Source organism: Acomys russatus, chromosome 3, assembly GCF_903995435.1.
Source record: "Acomys russatus chromosome 3, mAcoRus1.1, whole genome shotgun sequence".
NCBI classification, from domain to species: domain Eukaryota; kingdom Metazoa; phylum Chordata; class Mammalia; order Rodentia; family Muridae; genus Acomys; species Acomys russatus.
Genome location: NC_067139.1, coordinates 6946696 through 6971301, shown reverse-complemented (window position 1 = coordinate 6971301; position 24606 = coordinate 6946696). Strand labels below are relative to the sequence as shown.

The following is a 24606-nucleotide window of genomic DNA, read 5'->3' as shown; positions in this document are numbered from 1 at the left end:
GGGCCAGAGGCAAGAGGCTGGTGGGTGACAAAGAGTGCACAGGATTGACCTAAAGAAAGATGACCTTCTACAGCTGGTCTTGGTGGCCGGGGTAGCTGGTACAAGGTGTGCTTCTTAGAAAACTAAAATGCCACTGTGCAGAAAATCCAACCCTACAATACCAAGGCACTGAGCATGGTCTGTGCTATTCCTATGGCCACCTAGCCTCCATCCTAACCTCCTTGTGAGAGGTCAGGTAAGGCCTTAGCATGATGGAACCATATAGTAGGCCTCTCTAGGAAGCAGGCCAATGCTATACTCACTGTTCTTTTGTGTCTGTTGGCAACAGGGGCAATAGAAATGATAATCACCCTCACTTTTAAAACATGATCCCTCTGGGATGGCCCACTAAAAACTAACCTTACTGAATTACCTTGGGCAGCCTTTTTGTGGAAATTCTGGAAAACCCTGGAAACTGTACCCTTGTTTAAAGTAATCCTCTCGGATGTGGCCAGCATGATAGACAGCAGATCTGCACGGCTTCTTTTTTTTGGCCACTCTTGTTAGCCTCCAGCGCGTTCTCTCCATGTGATGCTTCCAGGCCATGCCCAACCTTCTGCATGTGCCCAGATTTTCTCTGGGATGGATTCCTTTGCATGCTGAGAACCATTTAAACATCTCCATGGCCCAAACACAACGTCTCATTCACATGGCAGGTGTTCAAGAGATAGTGAAATAGAAACCCAAGGAAAACATTTATGTGGACTGTATGCTCAGTAACAGAGAGGTGAAGGGGAAAGGGATACAGAGAGGGAGGGAGGGGGGAGAAAGAGGGAGGCAGAGAGAGAGAGAGTGAGGGAAAGAGAAAGGATAAGGGAGGGAGAGGGAGGGAAAGAAGAGGGAGGAAAGGAAAGGAAAGGGAGACGGGAGGAAGTGGAGAGGGAGAGGAGAAAGTATATCGAAGTGAAAATGAGGGAGAATCTCTACCTTTGGCAGCTTCCGAGGAAGGAAAGACACCTCAGGAAAACCCCAGCACATGACCAGAGCAGCCTGGAGACATCATACTGTTTGATTTAAAGCTCTCTATTATTTGATAGTGTCATAGTTTTACATATTACATTTTACTCTTTTTTTACCCCCATTTCCCTCTTACCTGCTCCCTTCCCTGATAAATCTCTTCTTCCCAGTAAGTCCCTTCCTACTTTCATGGTTTCTTCTTCTGCTTTCTTTCTTCTAATTTGACCCTCTTAATTTAATTAGAGTTTCTTGACTGCTCATGGGTGGGAGGTTATTGACTGACAAGGGTAACTTATCAGTGGCTACAGCACTGAAGAAAATCAAGCCCTCACCCCAACAGTCATTAACATTTCACAGCCCTTCTCACTAGCTCCAGGTTCTTATGCTATTTCTATTTCCTCCATAATTAAGGAAGTGAAAGACCTTTATAATGAAAACTTTAAACTACCAAAGGAAAACCAGAAGACACTAAAAGGTGGAAAGATCTCCAGTGACCATAGATTGGAGTAACTAATATTGTGAAAGTTGCTGTACTGCCAAAAAAAAAAAAAAAAAAAAAAAAAAAAAAAAAAAATACTCTGTAGGTTCAATGAAATCTCCATCAAAATCCCAAAGTTTCTATCTTCAAAAATAAGGAGTTTTAAAAAAATTTATATTGAAACACAAAAGATCCCTGATAATATAGTGATAACGAGCAAAAATACTACTGTTAGAGGTATCACCATGCCTGATCTCAAGTTATTCTGCAACAATAACAACAACAACAACAACAAAGCTGGTGCTGGAAGAAAACATAATGGAATAGAAGTCTCAGATTAAGTCTATGTAGGCACAACCACCGGATTTTGACAAGGACACCTGAAAAGATGCATTGGAGAAAAGACTGCTACATCAGCAAATGGTTCTGGGACAGTTATCTACATGTAGATACATGCAGAAGAAATTAAAGTAGGCACAGATCTCTTACCCTGTACAAAAATCAACTGCAGCTGGCTCAAAGACCTTAATGCAACAGTGGTAACTTCTAAATCATTAGAGGAAAAAAATAGGTGAAACTCTTCAAGATACGGACACAGGCAAGTACTTTCTGAATGTAGTCTGATTGCCTAAGAAATAAGGCCAATAATTGATAAAGTCTGCGTGAAACTGAAAAGTTTCTGTACAGCACAGAGAGACAGCCTGCAGCATGTGGGAGAGTTTTTTCTAGCTTTTAATCTGATACAGACTATGTAGAATGTACAGAGCACTCAAAAACTCAGGCAGGAAGAAGGCAAGCCACTCAGTCACCAACAGGCTAAAAGTATGAACTGGGAGTTAAAAAGGAAGAAAGAAAGAAAAAACTACAAATGGCCAATAAATGCTTTTTAACAGTGTTCAATATCCTTTACCACTGGGAAAATGGAAATTAAAACTGCATTGATATCCTGTCTCACCAATGTCAAAATGAGAGTCACTAAGAAAACACATGAAAAGCATTGACAAGGATCTGTGCAAAAGGAGTCCCTTCTACACTGCTGGTGTGGGATGACAAGCTAGTCCTGCCACCTTGGAGCTCCATATAGAAATTCAGCAGAAAATTCAAAGCAGGCATTTTGTATGACCTAGCTGTACCAGTTTGGGTACCAGGCCAATACCTCACGGAGATCTGGAGTATCTACTGCAGCACTGTCAGCAACAGCTAAGCTATGGAAACAGTCCACTAGCCATCAGAGCACTGGATAAAGAAAGAAATATTTAGGATTTGTCAGTCACGGAGCAGTAAAGTTATATTATTTGCAGGATGATGGATGCAACTGGAGATAGCAAGTGGCTCCTAGATTTTAAGTAGGTACATAAATCATGTATAGATGGCATGACTATGTAGGGAACAAAGGGGACTAAGGGAAGGATACAGGGACATAGGGGAGAAAATGTGTCCAACGTGCTGTACATACTCATGTTAAAATGCCCTTAAGCCACATATTACAGTGTACAATTAATGTATACTATTAAAAATTTTTATTTAAGAAAGTATCACTCTTATGTTAAGCAAGAAAAATAGAGTTCCTGATTTTACATATACAGAAAATCAATACCACAATAATGGTGGGGTTAGCATTCTGGTTTTTTTTTTTTTTTTTAAGATTTATTTATTATTATGTATACAGTGCTCTGCCACCTGCAGGCCAGAAGAGGGCACCAGATTCATTATAGATGGCTGTGAGCCACCATGTGGTTGCTGGGAATTGAACTCAGGACCTCTGGAAGAGCAGCCAGTGCTCTTAACCACTGAGCCATCTCTCCTGCCCCTCTTTCTTTTGTTCTTTTTTGTGCTTTCTAACTTTAAGAATGAGGACCATTCTATCAATACACGTTTATTATCATTGTTGTTGTCCCTATGTATGGCATGGCAGGTGCTGCATCAACGGCCCCAATTCCAGAGAGTTCTGTGCTGATTCTGTGATCCTCCCATGAGGCCAAGGGCAAGTTCATCAGGACGTGGTTGCATGGGGTGACAGGGGAAGGTGAGATAAGGGGACGCAGGGAGTGGGAGTTGGGCTGTAGGCATAGGCACCAGCTTTTTCTAAGGAGGGCGTGAGAACATCCAAGAATAGACAGATACAGACTCTAATTTGCCCACTTGCTTAGTACCCACTTCAAGCTTCTAGCTACATGGACCAGAAGGGAAGCCCACATTTCTTCCGAAAATTGGGAAAGGGTAGGCTCCAGAAATTAGACATTTGACGCATTCCTTTGAGACATGGGCTGAGTAACACCGTAATGATGCAAAGAGGGAAGGGTCTAGCTTTCAACACCTTTATGGGGAATAAGAGAAGGGATTTAGGCTTGAACCCCATAGGCATCCTAGGTTCAGGTGTGCATAGAGGGCATTGGGTACAAGCTTCAGTGCTACAGTGATGTGGAGACAGAGCCTCTGATTAAGTCTTCTGGGCCATGGGCACGGTTGCAATCATGCTGCCTCTTGACAGAGACTGCCTCTGGAATTCCTGGGGGACCACTGTGACTAACAGCTCTGATAGATGTTTCTGCATGAGGTCCAGACAGCGGTGAGCTACTTCATTCAGCAATGAAGAGTGTGGGGAAGCTTCAGAAGATGCTCTGGATCCCACCCCTGAGCATCACCCAAGGACAGAGAAGGCCTCTCCTGAGAATTTGAGGCACAGATAAGGGCCCTAACTAAAGGTCAGGCAGTGCACGAACAAGTAAATCTGCCATTTGTTCTAGGGATAGGGCAGCTGTGTGTAACACTTGGGAGCCAGGAAGTGCAGAGACTGTTTACATTATTATACTGTGGGCTTGAGGAGGCTTCCCAGTGGTCTGCAGGTGAAGATGGGCTCTTGCTCAAATCTCTCATCATTCCCAGAAAGTACCATCATATATTTTTTGAAATTTTTATTAATTTATTCATATTACATCTCAATGGTTATCCCATCCCTTGTATCTGCCCATTCCTCCCTCCCTCCCATTTTCCCCTTACTCCCCTTCCCTATGACTGTGACTAAGGGGAATCTCCTCCCTTTTAATATGATCATAGGGTATCAAATCTCTTCTTGGTAGCCTGCTATCCTTCCTCTGAGTACCACCAGGTCTCCCCATCCAGCTATTCCACTCCTTGGAATATACCCAGAAGATGCTCCAGCACACAACAAGAAAACTGGCTCAACCATGTTCATAGCAGCCTTATTCATAATAGCCAGATCATGGAAACAGCGTAAGTGTCCCTCAGTACCATCATATCTGATTCACAGTGTGGTACACTCTCAAGGGCAGGCATCTTTTCTAGGGTTACAAAGCTCATAGGCTGTCTGGCAACGGAAGAGCCCAGAGCTTTCAGACCTCAAAGCCTAGTTACACTTTCACTATTGTACAGTGCTACTAATGATGACAAAACCCCAAGTCTCTGGATTTTGAAGGAAAAATCATAGATTCAGGATACACCTAGAACTCATTCTGGAGGGTACCCCCTATTGGACTGATGTCTCCTACCTTTGATGGCTCAGAGCTACCATGTTGGGTCTCCACTGACGTCACTAATAGTAGGGCAGCAACAAAGACATGTTGACATGAATTCTGAGTTGACTGAGATGAGGACTCCTGAATGGAGACTGGGAACTCGGGGTACATTGCAGGTGTCTACTCTTCCCACTATCCAGCCAGTGCTACTGCTTCCAAGGCACCACAGAAGATGCCAAGCTAGGACTGCATGGTTGGAGAGCTGTGTGGGAAAAGCTGTTACCTCCTCACCTATTTGAATTTTGACATTTAGTTGGGGAATAAGACATGCACACACTGCAGTGTGTTACAATTAGGGAAATAAAGGAAACCAGAAAGGATGTTTCTACTGGGGAAAAAGGAATGCTGAACTGGCTTCCGGAAGAAGCAGTCTTGCCCTGTGTTTTCACAGGTGGAAGTAGGTGGAAAGACAGTGAGTATTTTAGTTGTCAGGAATGTCACAAGGGTCCAGAGATATAGTATATAGGTTAGTAAGCTGAATAATACAGACATTTGGCTACAAAAGAAACCTGGACAAGTGGATGACAGAAGATTGAGAGTAGAAGATGTTGGGGCATAATTGCTCGTGCCTTTAATCCCAGCACTGGGGAAGCAGAGGCAGGCAGATTGCCATGAGTTCAAGGCCAGCATGAACAGCAGGGATACACAGTGAGACCTTGTCTTTATTCTTGAGTTAGACATTGGTGTTTGAGAGCTTTAAGAAAGGCTCTTCTTCTAGTCCTCTTTCTTACTTCCCACCTTGACACAAGTGATCTGATAGGAAAAATGGGAAAAGGAGGTGCTCTTCAGGGAAGAGGGAGGGAGGTAAAAACAAAAACAAAACAAAACAAAACAGGATATAAGGAGGAATGGCAAGATACAAGGGATCTGATGGTGAAATGGGAAACCAGGGGTCCTTTAGGGGAGGAAGAAGGAGATCAGCACAGATGAAGGGAGGTGGGAAACATAACAATAAGAATGGCTGGAAAAACCCACAAGGAAGCAAACTATTAACTATTTACCAAAACAAACTACTAAAAACTATAATGTATGCAATTCTGTGTGTGAATATAAATATAGCATTAGTAACTGTCCTCATCTGAATGGCTCGTACTCCCTCCAAGAGCCAAGGACCACGTAGCAAATAGTGCAACACCAGACATGAGAACATACGGCCTAGTGCTGTTGCCTTTGATTACCCCCCAGTAGTGGAGGGGAAGTATCATTGCTGAAGACAATCGTACTTCAGAAACAGGGCCCAGAGACTTGTAGCTTGAAGTGACCTTGAAAGCCCCTCCCTGAGGACTACCTAGCCACTCAGTGCTAGCGAAATGACAGTCACTGGAGGAGACTCTGCAAGCACTAATTCACTAACCAGGCACACTTTCTGAAAACAACCTGTAAACGCTTGTCCTTATGCCCACAGAAGGTGAAGTCCCCACCCGTCAGCAAGGAAACTTCTCTTTGCAACAAAGACCATTACAGAAACCCACAACCAATGAAAATGCAGAGTTGTGGAGCCCAGCCCCAGTAGATACACCCACAAAACATTCCTACCCCCAAGGCTCGGGGAACATGGTAGAAGGGATCATGAAGTTTGCTGTGTCTCCTAATAATATCAAAAGCTACACTCAGACGATTTCATCAATGTGAATGCTCGGAAGTGAGCTAAACAAGAATGACACGAACGGACATGCCAAACTCGATGGAGAAAACCCCACGAGGTCTCAGACTTACACAAAGAACTATAGACAATGGAGGAAAAGTGGGAGCAGGAGAGGTGGTCTCCTACAGGAAGGAGCACACCAGCTGCTTGTCCAGTGTCAAGTGGTCAACCTTGACATACATATGAGTAACATTATACATACTTAGTAGGTTATATTTAGGAATGCATATGTATATACCAATACATACATCCACGCAATAACAATGAGTGAAAAAGAGGCCATGAATTTTAAAAAGAGCAAGGGAGGAAATATGAGAGGGTTCATAGGAGGAAAGTGAAGGGAGACATGTCCTAATTAAATTCTAACTTCAAAAATCAATCAATCATGGAAATAAAAAATAATATATCAGATTTAATGATAAACCCAAGTTAAAATTAAAAATCGGGGCTGGAGATGGCATGGCAGTTAAGGCACTGAATGTTCTTCCAGAGGCCTTTGTTAAGTCCTCACTGTCTACATGGTACCCTATGTGGTGCACAGACATACAAAATACCCATACATATAAAATAAAATATTAAAAATATTACTAGAAATTAGAAATGAAGAAAGATCAAGCTGCCATAGTCTCTCATATTTACTAATTAAAATTGAACTTTTGCCAAAATAAAGCAGAAAATTTAAAATAAAATTTTTCACCCAGAGGAAAAAATGATGTGAAAAGTTACAGACATTTAGGGAAGTATCCTGGTTTATTTCTCCTAATGACAAGCACAGTATAAGTAAAGATAAAAACAACTAGGAGCTTAGGGTCATTACCATCAGTTTCATGGGCAAAGGGTGACATGATGGGACTCTGACCAGCCACAGATGGAAAGGAGCAGAAGGGAAAGCAAATGGAACACTCTTTAAGCCCTGAGGTGACAAAATGTCCATCTTCAGTGCAGTCCAAAGCACCATGCTGATAAGAGGCCATGATTCCATTGCTTTTTGCCTCTTACCATGAATATGCAACAGACAGTGTTTTTAAGTTTGAGACTCATCACACTGGCCAGTTGTGGAACGTTGGACAAGTAACTCTAGCATCTTGTCCTCCATTCTTTTCCTCTGTATGATGGAGATAGTAACAACAAGATAGTAAACATGACATTAGTCTGGCATCAGTGCTAATGACAGCCGTGGCTCTTATTTGCAGTTGTTATGACACCAATATACAACTGGAAGAATGACAATGATTATGTCAATGTATGTAAACTCATGCTGGTTTTTTTCAATGCTCCTAAAGCTACTTAGAAACCAGTATTATAGCCTGTGTTTTAAATGAGTAAAAAGAGACACAAAAGATTTTAAAATTTAATGAGTATCTTTCTGTAGGAAGAGGCAAGATTGACACTCAGGTTTCTATAGCCCAGCATCTTTCCCACCACTACCATACTGTTTCTCAAGAATACAATTTTAGCTGACATTTTAACTCTAGCATGAAAACAGAACCCATGGTGAATGTCAAGTGCAACTCCTAGGGAGTAAGAATGGTCTAGAGCAAAGAGCAGAGAGGCAAGGGAGAAGCTCGGTTTCCTTTGTCAAGAAGCCATGCCCATGGGTAGAAATTCATGTGACCCAAATGGCAGCTAGCACGTGGATGAGGGTGAAAGGAAGGCAGCTCTCTTCATTTCTTATATACTCACTCACTCCATTCACCCATCTCATAGATACTCATTGAATACCTGTGCTATGTTGTAGCATGAACTATTTCTTGGTGCCATAATGAGGCATCTAAGATTTTGTAATATGGGGGAGAGATTGACTGTAGACTGCCATTCGAATACACTATGGTGCGTGGTAAGCAGTAGTGTTAGTATTTCTATTTTATAATGAGGGAAGCTGAGACTTAGAGTGAATAAAAGCTTTATCCAAAGGCATGGAGATGATGAACAGCACAGTCAAATCCTATTTGGACTTGCTTTGTGTTCACCTCATTCTTTCCACGTTGCTTTGGGAGATGTTAATAGGTCAGCTAAGAAAGAAAAGAAAAGACAGTTTAGGAACTCTGGGAACTAGATCCTCTTCCTAGAGCGATCGCGTATGCTAACATGTTCATGGTCTTGCATTGCTTTGTGGGAATAGATATTATAGGAGTTGAGCATTTCCCCAACTGGAAGGTTCATCCGGGAGCACTAGGCCACATCAACTGTGATGGGAACATATAGAGAGAGGACAGTGAACAGGGCGTCTTAGGCATCTGTGCTGCACTCCTCCACATGGCAAAAGCATCGATGCATTAGACAAGATGAGGTCTCCAACTCATTTTTCTTCTCTTCCATGATGTCAGAGGACTAGACTCCAGGATATGAGAGAGAAGGAAGTAAAGACAAACAGGGCTGTTAGGCACAAGTTTCCTCAATTTGAAGTGACTTAGTTCTGTGCGATCAATTATAGCAGCAGTAGATTTGAAAAGTACCCAAAGTGCCTTTTGTTCACTTCATGCCTTTGACAGCAGTGACAGATTTCCACAGAGGAGAAAGCCCCTGGGAAGGGAAGTGATGGTGATTGAGATGGATGATTGTTTTTTTTTTTTTTAATTGTCAAGAGCATACTGCAAAGAAGAGATTTTGAGGTGGGGAATGATCACTCATTTACTCTGAATGTTATTATTTTCTAAAAGCCTATGAGAACAGGTTGTTCCTTACATCCAAGTTAAATGTACTAGTTTACCTTTAAAGCAGTGCAACACTTAGAAGATGCTATATCTTGGGTGATCATGGTTCCCTCGAGGAGAGAGATGAGCACACGGATGACTATGGCATAACGCAGCTTGGCATACGGAATGCTTGCACGTTCTCTGCTCTAACCCACAGGTTGAAACTGTCCTTCCACTTTGGAGATTTAACCCACAGGTTGAAACTGTTCTTCCACTTTGGAGACAGAGCTCTGTGGCTGTGATTAAGTCACAACACTGCAGCTGACATGGAGATATGTGACCCAAGAAGACATTTAGTTGTGGTGGCTCTCACCTGTAGTCCCAGCACTTAGGTGGTAGATGAGGCAGGATCCTGAGTTTGAGGCCAGCCTGGGCTACACAGGGAGATCTTATCTTCAAAGAAGAACACCAAATAAACAATGTTGGAGAGGATTCTGTCAAGCTACATTTCTCTCCCCAACATGATGATGCAGCAAGGATCTGCATGGTTAAGACCCAGCCCTTCTGAGCTGGCATCTTGATACAGGACTTGCGGATCCCATAACTAAGAAGTAGATTTCTGTAATTTATAATGGATGATGACCTGTAAATGATAGTTTTAGTTAATCATTTGAAAACTTTATACTTATATGCAATCACAATTTGTTTCTATCCTAAATGGCAACCCAAAAATGATTAAGACAGACGGAGGAGAAACAGCCAACCAACAAAGCTCAAAAAAATGGCTTTGAGGTGATTTCCGCTAAGTAGAAATACAAAGGCAAGGCATTACATACTTGTGAGTTTCAGTCACGCATGGGCAACCTGGCTTTTGTGCAGAATTTGCAGGTGTACTTACACCTGTGTGTATTTGCCAACAGCTAGGTAGGATTTAACGTCAGCAAAGCCCAGTTCCATGTTCTGACATTTTCCAGCTCAGATAGACATTTATAGCTTTAAGATAAATAGAAAGAGGAGAGTCAACTTTGTGTTGTTTTCATCCAGGATAAAGAAACACAAAAGACAAAAGGCCACTTCTTTTAAAATGTATTCTCTTCATCCCACAATGCCTTGTCTTCATACAAATGTCATCAACGCCCACGCTTGCTTCTTTCCTGCCCGTGTTGTACTGTACAGCTAGTTATGCGTACCACTGGCATATTTAGCCATGGCTATTGCTTTCTTTCCTTAAGCAATGCCTTAAAAACTATTTTAATTATTATGTGTAGTGTTTTGCCTGCATGTATGTCTGCCCCCCAGGAGAGGACACCAGATCTCATTATAGATGACAATGAGTTGCTGGGAATTGAACTCAAGACCTTCAGAAGAGCAGCTAGTGCTCTTAACCCCTGAGGCACCTCTCCCAGCCTTGCTGTATGTAGTTTATTGTATTTATGTGTAATAATGTGAATGTATATGTAAAAGATAATAACATTTTAAAATCTATTTTACTTAGCACTCTATCTACCCTACTCATTTTTAATTATTCATTGACTGCATCACTATTACCTCTGTGATGGGTAATCTATAGTGTCTACCTGGCTGTTTGTAGAATTGCCCAGAAGAACATCTCCGTGTGTCTATGAGGAACCTTCTTCAGAGGTATAACAGAGGAGTAAAGATTTGCCATTTTATTGGCTAGCCTCCCAGACTAAATGAAATAGGGGAAGGGAACAGCCTAATAATGAACAGCATTCATCTCTCTCTCTCTCTCTCTCTCTCTCTCTCTCTCTCTCTCTCTCTTCTCCTCCTCCTCCTCTCTCCCTCCCTCCTCTCCTCTCTCTCTCCTCCCTCCTCTCTCTCTCCTCCTCTCGCCTCCCTCCTCCCCCTGTTCCTCCATCCCTATCTCCTTCCCTCCTTCTCTCTCTCTCTCTCTGCCTCCTGATTGCTAACAAAATCAAAAGCTCCCTCATGCTCCCCAAAGCCATGTCTTCCCTGCCACAACAGGACAAAGCTTACCAAGCCATGGACCAAAAGAACCCCCTCCTTTCTTAAAGAGGAGCTTAGAAATGAGAAAAGTGAGTGACAGAACTGCCAGTCCAGTTGATTTCAACTTTGCCATAGACTGCCTTCCCCACTTTTATGACTCTAGAACAATGTTTATTTTAAATTCTATGTGTAGTGTGTGTGTGTGTGTGTGTGTGTGTGTGTGTGTGTGTGTGTGTGTGTGTTATTTGTATGTGAGTGTGAGCATGTGCATGTGTGGAGGTCAGAGGAGAACTTTTGGGAGTTGGTTTTCTCCTTCCACCATGAATTCTCGCGGTCGAGCTCAGGTCACTGGGCCTGCATAGCAGACATTCTTATCCACAGAGCCATTGTCCAGGCCCTGCTTCCAGTTCTGTTACAAACATGGCATGCATTTTATCACTAAACTTTGTGTTAACTTGGCAAAGGCAGAAGAAACAATTCTCAGCCCCACTTTGCAGATGAGACCGTGAGGACCCACTGCGGCCCAGGGGATTGTCAAAGGCTCTGCAGGCAACAATCTCTGTGTCCTTTGGCTCCTGCTCCAGTGGCTGGGAGTGCAGACAGCTCCTCCGTGTGATTCCAAGGTCTAGCCATATGTCTAGGATGCTGGTATGTTCCTCAGACAAATGATTTCTGGTTAATAAATGGGTTAGTCAGATTGTGAATGTGTTCTATCATGGTTTCATAAGAGGATTATTATTTTATTATTATTATTATTATTATTATTATTATTATTTTATACCATTTTCTATTTGCCCTCAATTTGTTAAACAAATCTTTCACAGTGTTACACAGCTAAGCTGTTTGTGCTCATATTCTTTTCTTATTAACGAGGTTCACATGTACAGTTCAGAGGAAAACTTGCTGGAGTCAGTTCACCTCTCCCATCACGTGGGTCCTGCGGATAATCAGGCTGGAGGCCTGCAGCAAGCACCTTTCCCTGCTGAGCCATCTCCCTGGTGGTGTAGTCTTTAAAAAAAAAATTGTAACAAATTATTTAACTTATTCTGTTGCTGTCCCTGAGGTCAGAAGTCCAGGCTAAGTTAGGGCATCAGCAAGGCAAGTAAGTAAGCGAATAACTACCCAGGAAGAATGTTTTCTTTTCATCTTCCTGTTATTATTGTTGACATCTTTTTGTCGGATGGCCTTGTCACTTCATTCCCTCCCTCTATTGTCACTTTTCCCTTCCCTTCCCTATTCTCCCTCTCTTTTCTTTTATTTTCTTGTGTGTGTGTATGTGTATATGTATCTGTGTGTGCCTGTTCATGTGTCTGTGCGTGTAGAGGCTGAGGACAACCTTGGTCCTCAGGAGTGTCTGCTTTGGTGTCTCAGTGGATGGGACTCATGATTATGCTGGGCTTCCTGGCCAGTGAGCGCCAGGGAATCCTTGTTCCTGCCTCTGCAGTGTCAGGATTGCAGGCACACACCACTGTACCTGGTTTACATGCATTCTCAGGCTCTCACTTTTATGTGGTAAACATTTTCCCAACTCCGCCACCTCTGCAATCCCTATAGTTAGAGCTACTTTTCCTGCTCTGATCCTAATGTTTGTCGCTTGTAAGGATCCTGTGATTACATGGGACTCACACAGATAATCCACACACTGTGTTGAGATCAGTTTCACAAGCATTTTCACACCTCAACTATTTATGGAGAAGTTTAATTTAGCGGCCATTGGTATTTCTGTGATAACTTATTGCTTAGTGACCAGCAAAGTCTTTTATGGCAGCAAATACATGAGAAATACAGAGAATCTCATTTAAAATTTTGCCTTTTTAATGATGAAAAAGGTGAATCTTTACTCCTGTTTGGTTTCTTTGACTTTTTTTCTTCTTCCTGTAAATGACCTGGTCCTTAGTCAATGTTTTTCTTGTTGATTTTTAAATAGTGCTTTGAATCTTAGGAAAAATGATTCTTTGTGTGGTCTATTAGAAAAACATCTTTCAAGTTTTCCATTTGCCTTTTGGCTTTGTGTACATGGTAGATATATTAATATTTTCCTTCCAGACTTCTTGGTCATAAAATATATGTAAAACTATTTAGGTTTTTTTCTTTTGTTTGTGGTATGGCCCCAATCTTTAATTCAAAGTGTAGCTTGTCTGAAGTTTGTTTTGATGTCATGAACAAGTAAACATCTACGTCTAGTTGAACACCCCCCAACACACACACACACACACACACACACACACACACACACACACACACACACACTACATCTAGGTCTAAAACGTAAGTGACGTATCCATGTTTTATCACTGACTTCAAATGCCATTTTAATAAAGAGTAAGATGTCCAAAACATATTCAAGTTTAGTTCTTGACACCATATTCTGTTCCATTTTAGGCTGACCTTCTGCTTGTAAATGCCATTCTTTTGTCTATTACACTGTTTAAAAATCCTTGGGTGTTTAAGCAGGAAGTTTTAAATATTGTCAATTAAATCATTCAGCAAACAACTTTCTCATCCTTTCCTTGTATATAAAATTAGGATATTGGAAACCATATGGAAGATTTTGGTGAGCCACGGCTGTCTTGTCTCTTATTACTGACCCCTAATGTGTACCTCTCATGAAGTAACAGCTTTGGAAACCTGTGTTGTATGAATAAAATATGACTGCCTATATCTTGAAACCTGTCAGCTTCTTCCAATATGCTTCTGATTAGTATTTTTTCTGGTCTTGGTACCCAAAGGCCTAGTGATCATTCAGGCAAAGCCATAGATTTAGTTAATTAGGTTTAATTTAATTTTAAGAACTTTGACTCATCTAGAATATTAAGGTACCAAAATGAAGTCTAAGAGTAGTAAATTGTTCTTTTTTTTTCTTTCAGAAAGAACATTGAATTTCTTAATATTTTGCCAACAGTAGTGATCAGCTGCTATTCACAGAGGAAACTTTTCTGACTCTAGCACTGATGGTAACATCCGTAGCTTTCCCCTCATTTAATACTGTATATGCTCATCGTTTAGATGCATAAAAAATCCTGCTCAGACACTACACACAGTTTAGGCCAAGCAAACACAAGCCAGGGAGGGCCACCAAATAGCAAATGGACAGACAAAATGCTTCTTTGTACTTTGAGGTTGCAACTATTATCTTCTAAAATTGTGGGAGGAGGCTCCAGTGAGATGCTGATGATAGGAGTGATTCAGTTTCCTTGACACAGGGATTCTGTTAACCTGAGAGCATTTAATGCTCTTTTTTTGCTCAGTACCCATCACAAAAATGGTGAGCCTTGATTGCAGTGATGAAGAGACATATGCAAACTCAAGAGCGACGTGGGTCTTAGAAGACACAAGTTAGAGAAACACAGCAACACACACACACAATAAAATTGATTTTGGGGTGGGAGATGGGCTTTCTTCATAAAGAATAAGGGACAGCTGCTGAGGGCTTGAAGAGTCTTTGGTTGTGAATAGCCAGAAATGTATAAGCCAATCCTCTTCCAATTTCATTTTACTTTTTTTTTTTTTTTTTTTAACTCTTAACCCATGGATTCATTTCTTCATCCACCATTTATCGAATACCTATTTGATTCCAAGCGCTACTGTAGGTCTGAGAATAACGCCCTCAGAGGGTTCTCGTTCAAGTGCTGGACTCCTAGTGCACTGGCTGTCACAACAGGGAATTAGCTAGGACATCCATTCCCAAGGTGTGACAGTGGCTTGGGTCAGAAAGGCTTATAGGGAAGAATGGGTGCTCACAATGAATCTTCTGGGAGCTTCGCAGCAGTAAGGCACAAATAAACAACATGGACAAAACATTTCCTGGGCCACACTGAGTCTATGAAAATGAAGGACTGGTGCCGGGAGGGTAAATGGTGTCGGGGAGGGGGCAGTTAGTAATAGACGGGGGAGAACAGACAGGTCTTTCTTTCTTTTTTTCTTTCTTTCTTTCTTTTTTTTTTTTTTTTTTTTTTTTTTTTTTTTGGTGATTTTATTTATTTATTTTTAAAATTAATTTATTCATATTACATCTTGATTGTTAGCCCTTCCCCTGTTTCCTCCCATTCTTCCCTCCCTCCCACTTCCCCTCTTCTCCCCTCTCCTATGTCTGTGACTGAGGGAGACCTCCTCCCCCTATATATGCTCTTAGAATATCGAGTCTCTTCTTGGTAACTTTCTATCCTTCCTCTGAGTGCCACCAGGCGCTCCCTGTCCAGGGGACATGGTCAGAGAAGGGGCACCAGGGTTCGTGTGAGAGTCAGATCTCACTCTTCACTCAACGGTGGAGAATATCATGTTCCAGACAGGTCTTTCAACAGAGAGTTCAGGGAGGAAAAGGGGGCATGTAGAGGAAGGGTGAGCTCTCCAGAGAGAGTAGGAGATCAGGCTGCTAGGTTCTCCTACAGGGAGCCAGGAATCTTAAAAGGAGAGTAAGAGTTGCCCTCTACCTCCCCCACCCACCTAACCTGCTATAGTACCTGAGTGTGTGATGGCACGGGCAGTGCTTTATCTAGAAATCTCTTGCTCCCAGCTTAGCAGACACTGTGTTCTGTAGCTGTGTGCTACCCCACCACACCACCTGTTTAGGAAAAAAATCTAATTCTTTCCCTCCACAATTTGCATCTCTATGGCTTGCCACATCTGTTGGAAAACTGCTCTACATAATTCCTTTTCCATCAATAATTTTTGGCTGCAGTAAAGGAAAAAATTATTTTTTTTAGACATTAAGAGACTTTAGGGAAATCTTTATTTATGAAACAGAAATCATATCTGTCCTGTGTACTGGTGATGGTAAAAAGGTACCTGGATCACCATCCAGGCATGTGGTAAGTTCTTAAGAAATGTCCCTTGATGCATTACTAAGGGGAGGAAAGGCTGTGTAGACTCATAGTACTGAGCCTTAGTGCACTTGGGTAAGATCACTAAAAAATGAGCTCTTCTGTACATTTCCTGATAACTGAAGCTAAAGTTGCCTCTGGCTCTGAGCAGCCATCACTCTGAATGTGCTCCCGTCAATGCTAGACAAGGCAGGCTGGCTTCACTTCCTACTTGCAAGTCATGTTTCTTGAATCAAGACTTTCAGTCTCAACTGTGAAATATGATTGGAAATAAATTCCTATAAGATTGGCCCTGTGAAACCGGATTTAAATTGTAGAGAGTGGTATGAATTCAAATATACACACAGGAACACACATGTGAAAGACAGATAGAAACAGACCATTGTGGTTTTGTGCGAATTTCTGATCTATTCCTTGGCACCCCACTGAGAAGGGCTAGAAGCAAAGGACAGATTATGTGTCCAGATCTTGGCTTCTAAATATCATTGTGAAAGAAAGAAAGAAAGAAAGAAAGAAAGAAAGAAAGAAAGAAAGAAAGAAAGAAAGAAAGAAAGAAAAGAGAAAGAAGCTAAAGTTTCTTGATAGAAATGGCTGGTTCTAAGGGGCATGTAATGCCAATCTCTGCTCATCTGAAGGAACCAGAAGGAAGGGAATGTTAATACATGCATGATGTACTGTGGTCATCACTTTCTTCCCACTGCCCTCTTTTCTGTTATCCCCATGGATCCCCCTTCCCATTCCCAATAGTCCTCTTTCTATATCTGTGTCTCAAATATACACCACATATATTATTAACTTAGAATTCTAGATTAGTTTTACCATCTTCCAATGAGTATATAGGCAACACAAATTGGATTTGGTGGCTTTTGGGGGTGTGTGTGCAAGGATGGGAGGGTGAACCTGGGAGGAATGGGAAGTGGGTGTGGTCGGGGTTCATTGTTCAAAATCCCCCAAATAATTAATAAAATTATTATGTTGGGTAAAATGATTGGAAAAAGTGATTATGGCCAAAAAAAAAAAAAAAAAAAAAAAAAGGGAAGACATGCAAAGGGATATAGGTGCCAATCCAAAGAGTTCAAAATGATGGCAAAACTAAAAAAATTGAGCCGTAAAACACATAATCCAGATTTAGACAGTAACACAGAGTATAAAATACAAATACAGCAGTCTACACTTATAAATAAATGGTTTGCTGAATTAGGAGGAAGAGACGTTTCTTTCCAGAAGAATTTCAAACAATATAACAGGTGATTTTGTTTTCCCACAAGGCTAGGCTTGGTCTTCCTTGGTTGCCTTGAGTATAGGCTAAACTGACTTCTAAATAATGGAACAAGAGGAATAGGGAAGTCATGGCCATACACTGGGGACAATTGGCCAACAGCACCAATCCAAGTGATATGGCATCAGGCACCCCTCACAGGATGTGAGAAGAGGGTCATTTACCATCTGCTATTTTCTTTTAGAAAACCTATATCCCTGTCTACCAAGAGAAAAACATCAAACATATCCAATTTGAGTGAGGTGCATGTCACAAATGTCTCAAAACTGTCAAGGCTATAAAAAGCACAGAAAGACTAAGAAGTTGTCACCAACCAAAGGACACTATGGAGACATGAGAACTGTCTTAGTTACTGTTCTATAGCAGTGAAGAGATAAGACCAAGGCAAGCTGTATGAAAGAAAGCATTTAAACTGCTTAGAGCTTCAGAGATTTAGTCCACTATCATCATGATGGGGAGCTTCATGGGTGCTGCAATAGTAGCTGAGAGCTATGTTTTGGTCTGGAGAGAGAGAGAGAGAGAGAGAGAGAGAGAGAGAGAGAGAGAGAGAGAGAGAGAGAGAGAGAGAGAGAGAGAGAGAAACTAGCTTTGCTTGAGCTTTTAAAGCCTCAGAGCCCACCACTAGTGGCACACTCTTCCTCCAACATGACCACACCTCCTAATCCTTCTAATCCTTTCAAGTAGTGCCACTCCCTGGTAACCAGGCATTCAAACATGTGAGTTTATGGGAGATAGTCTTATTCAAACCACCTTAAGAATTAAGTGCAATGTGTATCAAGAACAGATCCTGCCATAGGATGCTAGTGGGAAAAAAAACTGATGATCTCCCTAATCAAAGCTGGAATTTAGCTAATAGTCATGCAAATAAAGTAGTATAGTGATGTTTTCTTTAGTTTTGACTAAGTGATAATATGCTTACACTGGAGAGAATGAATTCAGGTGAGAAGTGGCTCATCTGTGTTATTTTAGCAACTCTTTGTAAATTTGATATTGTTACTGGAAATTTTGACAAGACCCACCTGGATTTCCATACATTACCAAGAAAATTGAGGGCTTTTAGTCTTGTTAACCAAATAATTTGAGAACTAATTTAGAACAAAGTTTGAGGAAAAAAATTGTATTAAAGTTAAAAAAAGAGCCTAGGTCACAAAAGCTGTAAATCTCAGTAGCTGCCTAGAGGATGGAGATGAGGAAGAGATAAAGTCAGTAAGCAAACAGGCAGATATGTGGCAAAGGAGCGGGGGAACTTCAGAAAAAGAGGGAGGGAACCCAGAGTATCTGGGAAAGTATGCCCAAGCTTTGCCAAGTATTTAAGAGAAGAAAAAAGAAATAAAAAATATTAATTTTCTGAGTAATTCAGAACAGCTAGCTGGCAGGCTTAACCCAGCCACGTGGATGATTCCCGCTCTATAAGTGATGGCAAGAGGTGTGAGGTTTCTGGGAAGGAAATGTTTGTTATCTCATTAAAGGTATAATTATTCCTCCCATTTCACCTTAGCACAGCTTAATATGCATCAAACTTCCTGAGGAATATTCTCTTAATCAGGTGCTTGACCAGTTCAGTTGGATAAATGCTGATGTTTTGGTTAGCTTGGCCTGTTAGAGCTCCATCCAGACCAGAGAAATATATTTTCCTTAATAGGCTTCCAGAGAGATCTAAACATAACTACTGTAACAAAACTGTTAAAAAATAGAAAGCTGGTTAAGAAAAGAAGAGCTTGAGGAAGAGCAGATATTAACATCTGAAAGTGTGGCTTGGCCTTACAGGATAAGGGCAGCACTGTGAGCAGAAGGGCCCTGTCACCTGCATAGGACAGAAGCTACTAAGGAACAAATCTCAGAAAGAGTTCTGCTTTTGTCCTTGAAATTTTACCCTAAATCTGTGCTGCTGAAGACCTTGAATTAGAAGAGATGGCAGATTTTTTTTTTTTACATAAACTAAAGTCTTAAAGCAACTTGTTTATTTTCCAGCCACACAAGAATTTGTCACGTGTCACGTTCATATAATTAAAGTTCAGAACCACTGTGCCCCATAGCCATGTATGCCAGCTCTCTAGGAACCAGATCCCAGCACACATGCCTCCTCTCATGCCAGAGAGCTTCTGGCTGTTATGGAACTGGATCCCCATGGCAGCTTCTTTGAAGTCTGCCTGCTTCCTAAGAGTGGTCTTCCTCCAGGCAGATTTGGTGTCTTGGAAGCCTGAAAGAATGAGAAGGACCTAGCTCCATGGAATGTACTATTTAAACACAATTTTCTTTCAGTATGGATTGGAGTCGGGGGACAGGGGCAAACAATCTCGCATGCACCCTTGGGGTGCTGGTAAACATGGAAGGTATCTGTGAGCCCTAATTAGTTTCATATTGTAATCTGATCTACAATGTGTGAACAGAATTATGTCAACATTTACAGCCTTGTCTGACCATAATTGAGCTAAAAATTACCCAAAAAGAGATGACAGAGGAGATTTTTAAAAACCACCTCAAGTAATCATGATGCTGACAATAATCTTATTAGATGTCATTTTACTGATACTTTGAATGTATTAAAGTGTGTGTATGTGTATTGTAGGTATTATGTTAGTAGTTACATATATATTTGCTTGCCTTGCTTAACAAGCTTGTGAGGAGCCAAGAGTGGTGGTGGCCCACGTCTGCAATCCCAGCACTCAGGGAGACAGAGGCAGGCAGCTTTCTGTGAGTTGGAGGTCAGCCTGGTCTACAAAGTGAGTCCAGGACAACCAAGACTACGCAGGGAAACATTGTCTCAGAAAAAAAAGAAGCTTGTGAAGGTGATATTTTATTATATTCATCTTCTGGGCAAGGGCAGACAAGCTTAGATGAAAGCAACCAGCTGACCAGATGTTCTTAGCATGTGGGAGCTTTAGTGCTGATCCCTGAGATGCTCTGGATGTGTTGAGATGTGTTGCTGTTCCTGTGATTGCAACTCATTCGATTTTTGAGGGGTAGAGGCAGATGTGAACCCCCGACTTCCCTATTTATTTGGTTCTCCTCTCCATCTCAAAATTGTTGTTACTAGTAGAACAACCTAGACCTTCTCTCCATGGGAAGAGGGATCAAGGGTGAACTAAAGCAGTATCCTTTTAATTGAAAATATCATCTAATAAGCACTTTTAAATATCAGTAGCTTTTATATGGAGCAGAGACAACGCATACTGAAAAAAGAAAACAGCAAAACAGTCCCATTCACAATACCCACAAAAGTAAAAAGAAAATACCTGGGAATAAATCTAGTCAAGGAAATGATAAAGCTTTCCAACGAATACTTAAAGACATCAAAGAAATTGAAGAAGACACTAGAAGATAGTAAGACATCCCCCTCTCTACCACACTCACGGGTTAGAAGGATCAATAGTATGAAAATGGCTCTCCTACAGATTTGATGTCATCTCAAGCAAGATCCCAGATAGGTGTAAGTTCTATATGAAAATACAGAAGACCCAGGATATCTAGAGCAATCCTGAACAAAAGAACACTTGCCGTGCTTATTGCCATATCTAATTTCAAATTATGCTACAGACGCAGAGCAGTGAAACCAGCACGATGCTGGCACAGACACAGATATTTAGATCAATGATATACAATAGTTACCCAGAAATGAATCCTCACGACAATAGGTATCTTAGGAATGGGAGGATGCAAGGGATGGGATAAACATTGAGATGTAACAAGAATAAATTAATAAAAAAAATAATGTTAAAAAAAATAAATAAAATAAAAATTAAAAAAAAAAAAAGAAAAGAAAAAAAAAAAGATTCCAAAAATATACTTTGGAGAAGATAGCATCCTTAACAAATGGTTTTGGGAAACCTGGGCATTGACATTTAAAAGAATGAAATGTAATCCCTATATTTCACCCTGCAAAAAACTTAATTAAAAATGAATTAAATTCTTCAGTGAAGGATTTGATTCCCAAAAATTGCTAGCAGGGGAAGTAGGGGATGAAATTCAGTATGTATGTATAGGTAAGAAATTTCTAAATAGGACTCTGGTAGCATAGGGAAAAAATGAACAATTGACAAATGGGATCTCATTAAACTAAAAAGGTTCTGCACAACAAAGGAAACTGCTACGTGAAGATGCAACTCGTAGAAGAAACTATTTGTCAGCTGTACATATAATAAAAGATTAGTAACTAGAATATACCAGGGAAAAAGAAGCTTCCAAGAAATAAACAGCCTAACTTGAAGAAGGATATGAAACTAAATAGTTCTCAAAAGAAATTCCTGAGGAACATTGTAAAAAGTGTTCACTATCCTTTGCCACCACAGGACTTCGGAGCAAAACTGCTTTAAGATCCTACCTCACCTCAGTCAGAACAAAAGGGTACAAATGGCAACAAATGCCAGCATGATGTGAAAAGAAGGGGACCTTATACACTTCTGGCAGTACTGTAATCTAGTGCATCCACTTTGGAAATCACTCTAGATGGTCCGCAGAACACTAGAATTAGTTCTAGCACATGACTCAGGCATTACTCTTGGATGTATGCTCAAAGGACCTGAGACCCTACTACAGAGACATCTGCACGTCCGTGGTCACTGCTGCTCTATGTACAATAGCTAGGGAACAGAAACATTCTCGACATCCATCAACTAATGGATGGATATGGAAAACATGGTACATATATAAAACAGAGACTTATTCACCTATAAAAAACTAAATTGTAAAATTTACAGGAAAAATATACTGAGTGGGGATAACCTAGGCTCAGAAGGATAAATCCAGCATATTTTCTTACACATGCAGTTTCTTGACTCATCAGTTTCCAGTCCACAAACCGCTGAGCAAATGAAGCTGAGTCTCCCTTTATAACATCTCCAGAGCGCCTAAAGGCTCCTGGAAAGTGACATTCAGAGCAGAACCCACTCACCTGGGGAAGTGGGTAGAGATGGCACTGTGATTGGACAGCATCCTGCTTGCAAAATTCCAGAGCATGGCATACCACATCAGCATTCATGGCTTCATCGAGTCTGGCAGGAAATGGAGCAAAGCGAAAGCCATTAAGATCTCTCTGGCATTAGGAAGCAGAAGCTCTATCAAAGAAAGTTAACCCCCCAGGATTCTGATGCTCTTGCTACCGGGCCTTAGAGCTTCACTTGGTACAGCTACTGGACTGTGATTTCCTACTGTACTTATCCCTCCTGCCTCTTGTCTAAGGTCCTGAGAACAGGATAGCAGACACAATCCCTGAGCTATGACTTAGCCTCTCAGAAGAACTCCCTAGTGTTTGGAGAAGAAGCCACTAAAACAGCTGGTAAAAGGGAAAAAATATGATTAGATGGAAATAATATTTAAAGTTTACAGAAGCTAATAGAAAAAAACCTACTTTACTATATATAGTTTTACACACTAAAATTATTTTCTTAGATATAGTCCAAATCACCTCTTTTCTTTTAATTAAACATATATCTCATTATTGTGGAAGAAAAACATTATTGTTGATTTGATTCTTTTCTGGGAGATGTTATAAAGACAGTGATCTTCAAATACTGTGGTTGTGTCTGGATTCGAAGGAGGTGAAACAAAGTGTGATGGTTCATCTTCATTGTCAAGCTTATAGCCTTAAAATTATCTAGGAGAAGCATCCGCCATGAGGCCATTCACAGAGAGGTTGCAGAGTGGTGCTGTCTGATGGGCTGGTGGTCAAGACTTAACGAGAAAGGCAAAGGGAGAAAGCGTGTGAGCACTAACAGCCCCCACCTCTCTCTGCCTAATACCCAAAAATGCAACATGACCTTGACTTATGCTTTCACTACAGTTACTAACTGTATCCCTCCAAACCATGAGCCAAAGTCATTCCTTCTCCCTTAAGTTGCTTCTGCCCAGGTATCTGGGCAGAGCAACAAGAAAAGTAACTAAAACAGAAAAAATTGTTATGGAGAAGTGGGTTCATTACTGTGACTTCCTGACCGTGTAGCTCATAGGCCTTCTGAACTTGTTTATAGGAGAAATGAACAAGAGTTAGAGCTGTGGGATAGAGGGAACAGAGAGTAATAGGTAACTCTCACGCAAGTGTGGATGACAAGAAGGCTTATAGAAATGGAGTGAGTCAGAAAAGACTAGTTGTAAGGCATCAAAGAGGAGTAAGAACTACATGAAGTCAGGTTAAAAGTCATTTATAGTATATTCTAACAAATAATCTGGCTGGGTTTTTGTCCATCCCCTACAATATGAGTCAGGCTGAATTCGAAAGTAATGAAATAAATTGTCTGGTGGAGGAAATGTCGTTATTTCATTCAGGCTGTGGTGCGGTTATTGCTCTCCGCGTTTAGTGAGGTTTAGAGTTCAAAGCAGAATGATGAAAATATTCAGGTTGATGAAGGAAGGAATGTGAGAAAGCTTACAGTTGAAGTAAAGCTGGTTGTGGACAAAGCATCTTTAATTGTTAGAATAGCATTAAATATGAGTTTATTTTCAGGAAAGGTGTCAAGAGTCCATCTATTAAAAGCTCCAGGGTATAACAATGCAAATTCATTTTAAAAGAAGTCTTCTGACAATATAGAGACTTCAGGTTATTATTCTGAAAACAAGGGCAGCCTAGGGAAGTCTTTTTCTAGGTTCACCCATCTACTATACATTGCTGCGGCTGTGGTCCAAGGGGGCTAGGTTACATTTTAAACTGCGGCTGTGGTCCAAGGGGGCTAGGTTACATTTTAAACTGTGGCTGTGGTCCAAGGGGGCTAGGTTACATTTTAAACTGGCAACAGAACTTGGTGTTGTTTGCATGCACAACACACTAGCTATGGAGTCATAAAACCTTGTACCAAGATCCTAGAAAGGCACCAAGGTCAGACAACAAATAGAAGGGTCAGATGACTAACATAGACTCATGAATAAGCTGTGTATGATACGGTGAAAGCTAATTTGTGATGGAGTCTCCAGGATATGGGAAAGACCAATATGGTACCTATGACACTTGCCAAGGAAATGAGCAGGCATTGAGGAGAGGCTGGTCTAAGTGAGAGGTCACAGTTGCCCCAGGCAATGGGCCTTGAAGGTAATGGGAGTGAGTCTAGCCAATTCCACTGGATCACCGACGATATTTAAGAATTGTTTGCTTTAGATCTTCCTTAAAGTTTTGGTAGAATTTAACGTGAATCTGTCTAGTTCTAGGATTTTCTTTTGGGGAGACTTTTAGTAGCTGCCTAGTCTTGCTATGGATCGCCTATGATGTTTCTTCTTTCTGTGTGTTCCACTTGGGTTTGGTTTCTAATTTTTCTAGCGCCT

The 24606-nt window shown here is 41.1% G+C and overlaps 1 protein-coding gene across 1 annotated transcript in view; it reads right to left on the bottom strand.

The window, feature by feature from the left end:
* Positions 1-24606, bottom strand: part of Aoah (acyloxyacyl hydrolase) — a 193287-nt gene that overhangs the window by 120940 nt on the left and 47741 nt on the right. The window contains exon 4 of the mRNA XM_051168326.1: positions 22250-22349. Coding sequence (XP_051024283.1) covers positions 22250-22349 — 100 coding nt within the window. The remainder of the gene's footprint in view (positions 1-22249; positions 22350-24606) is intronic.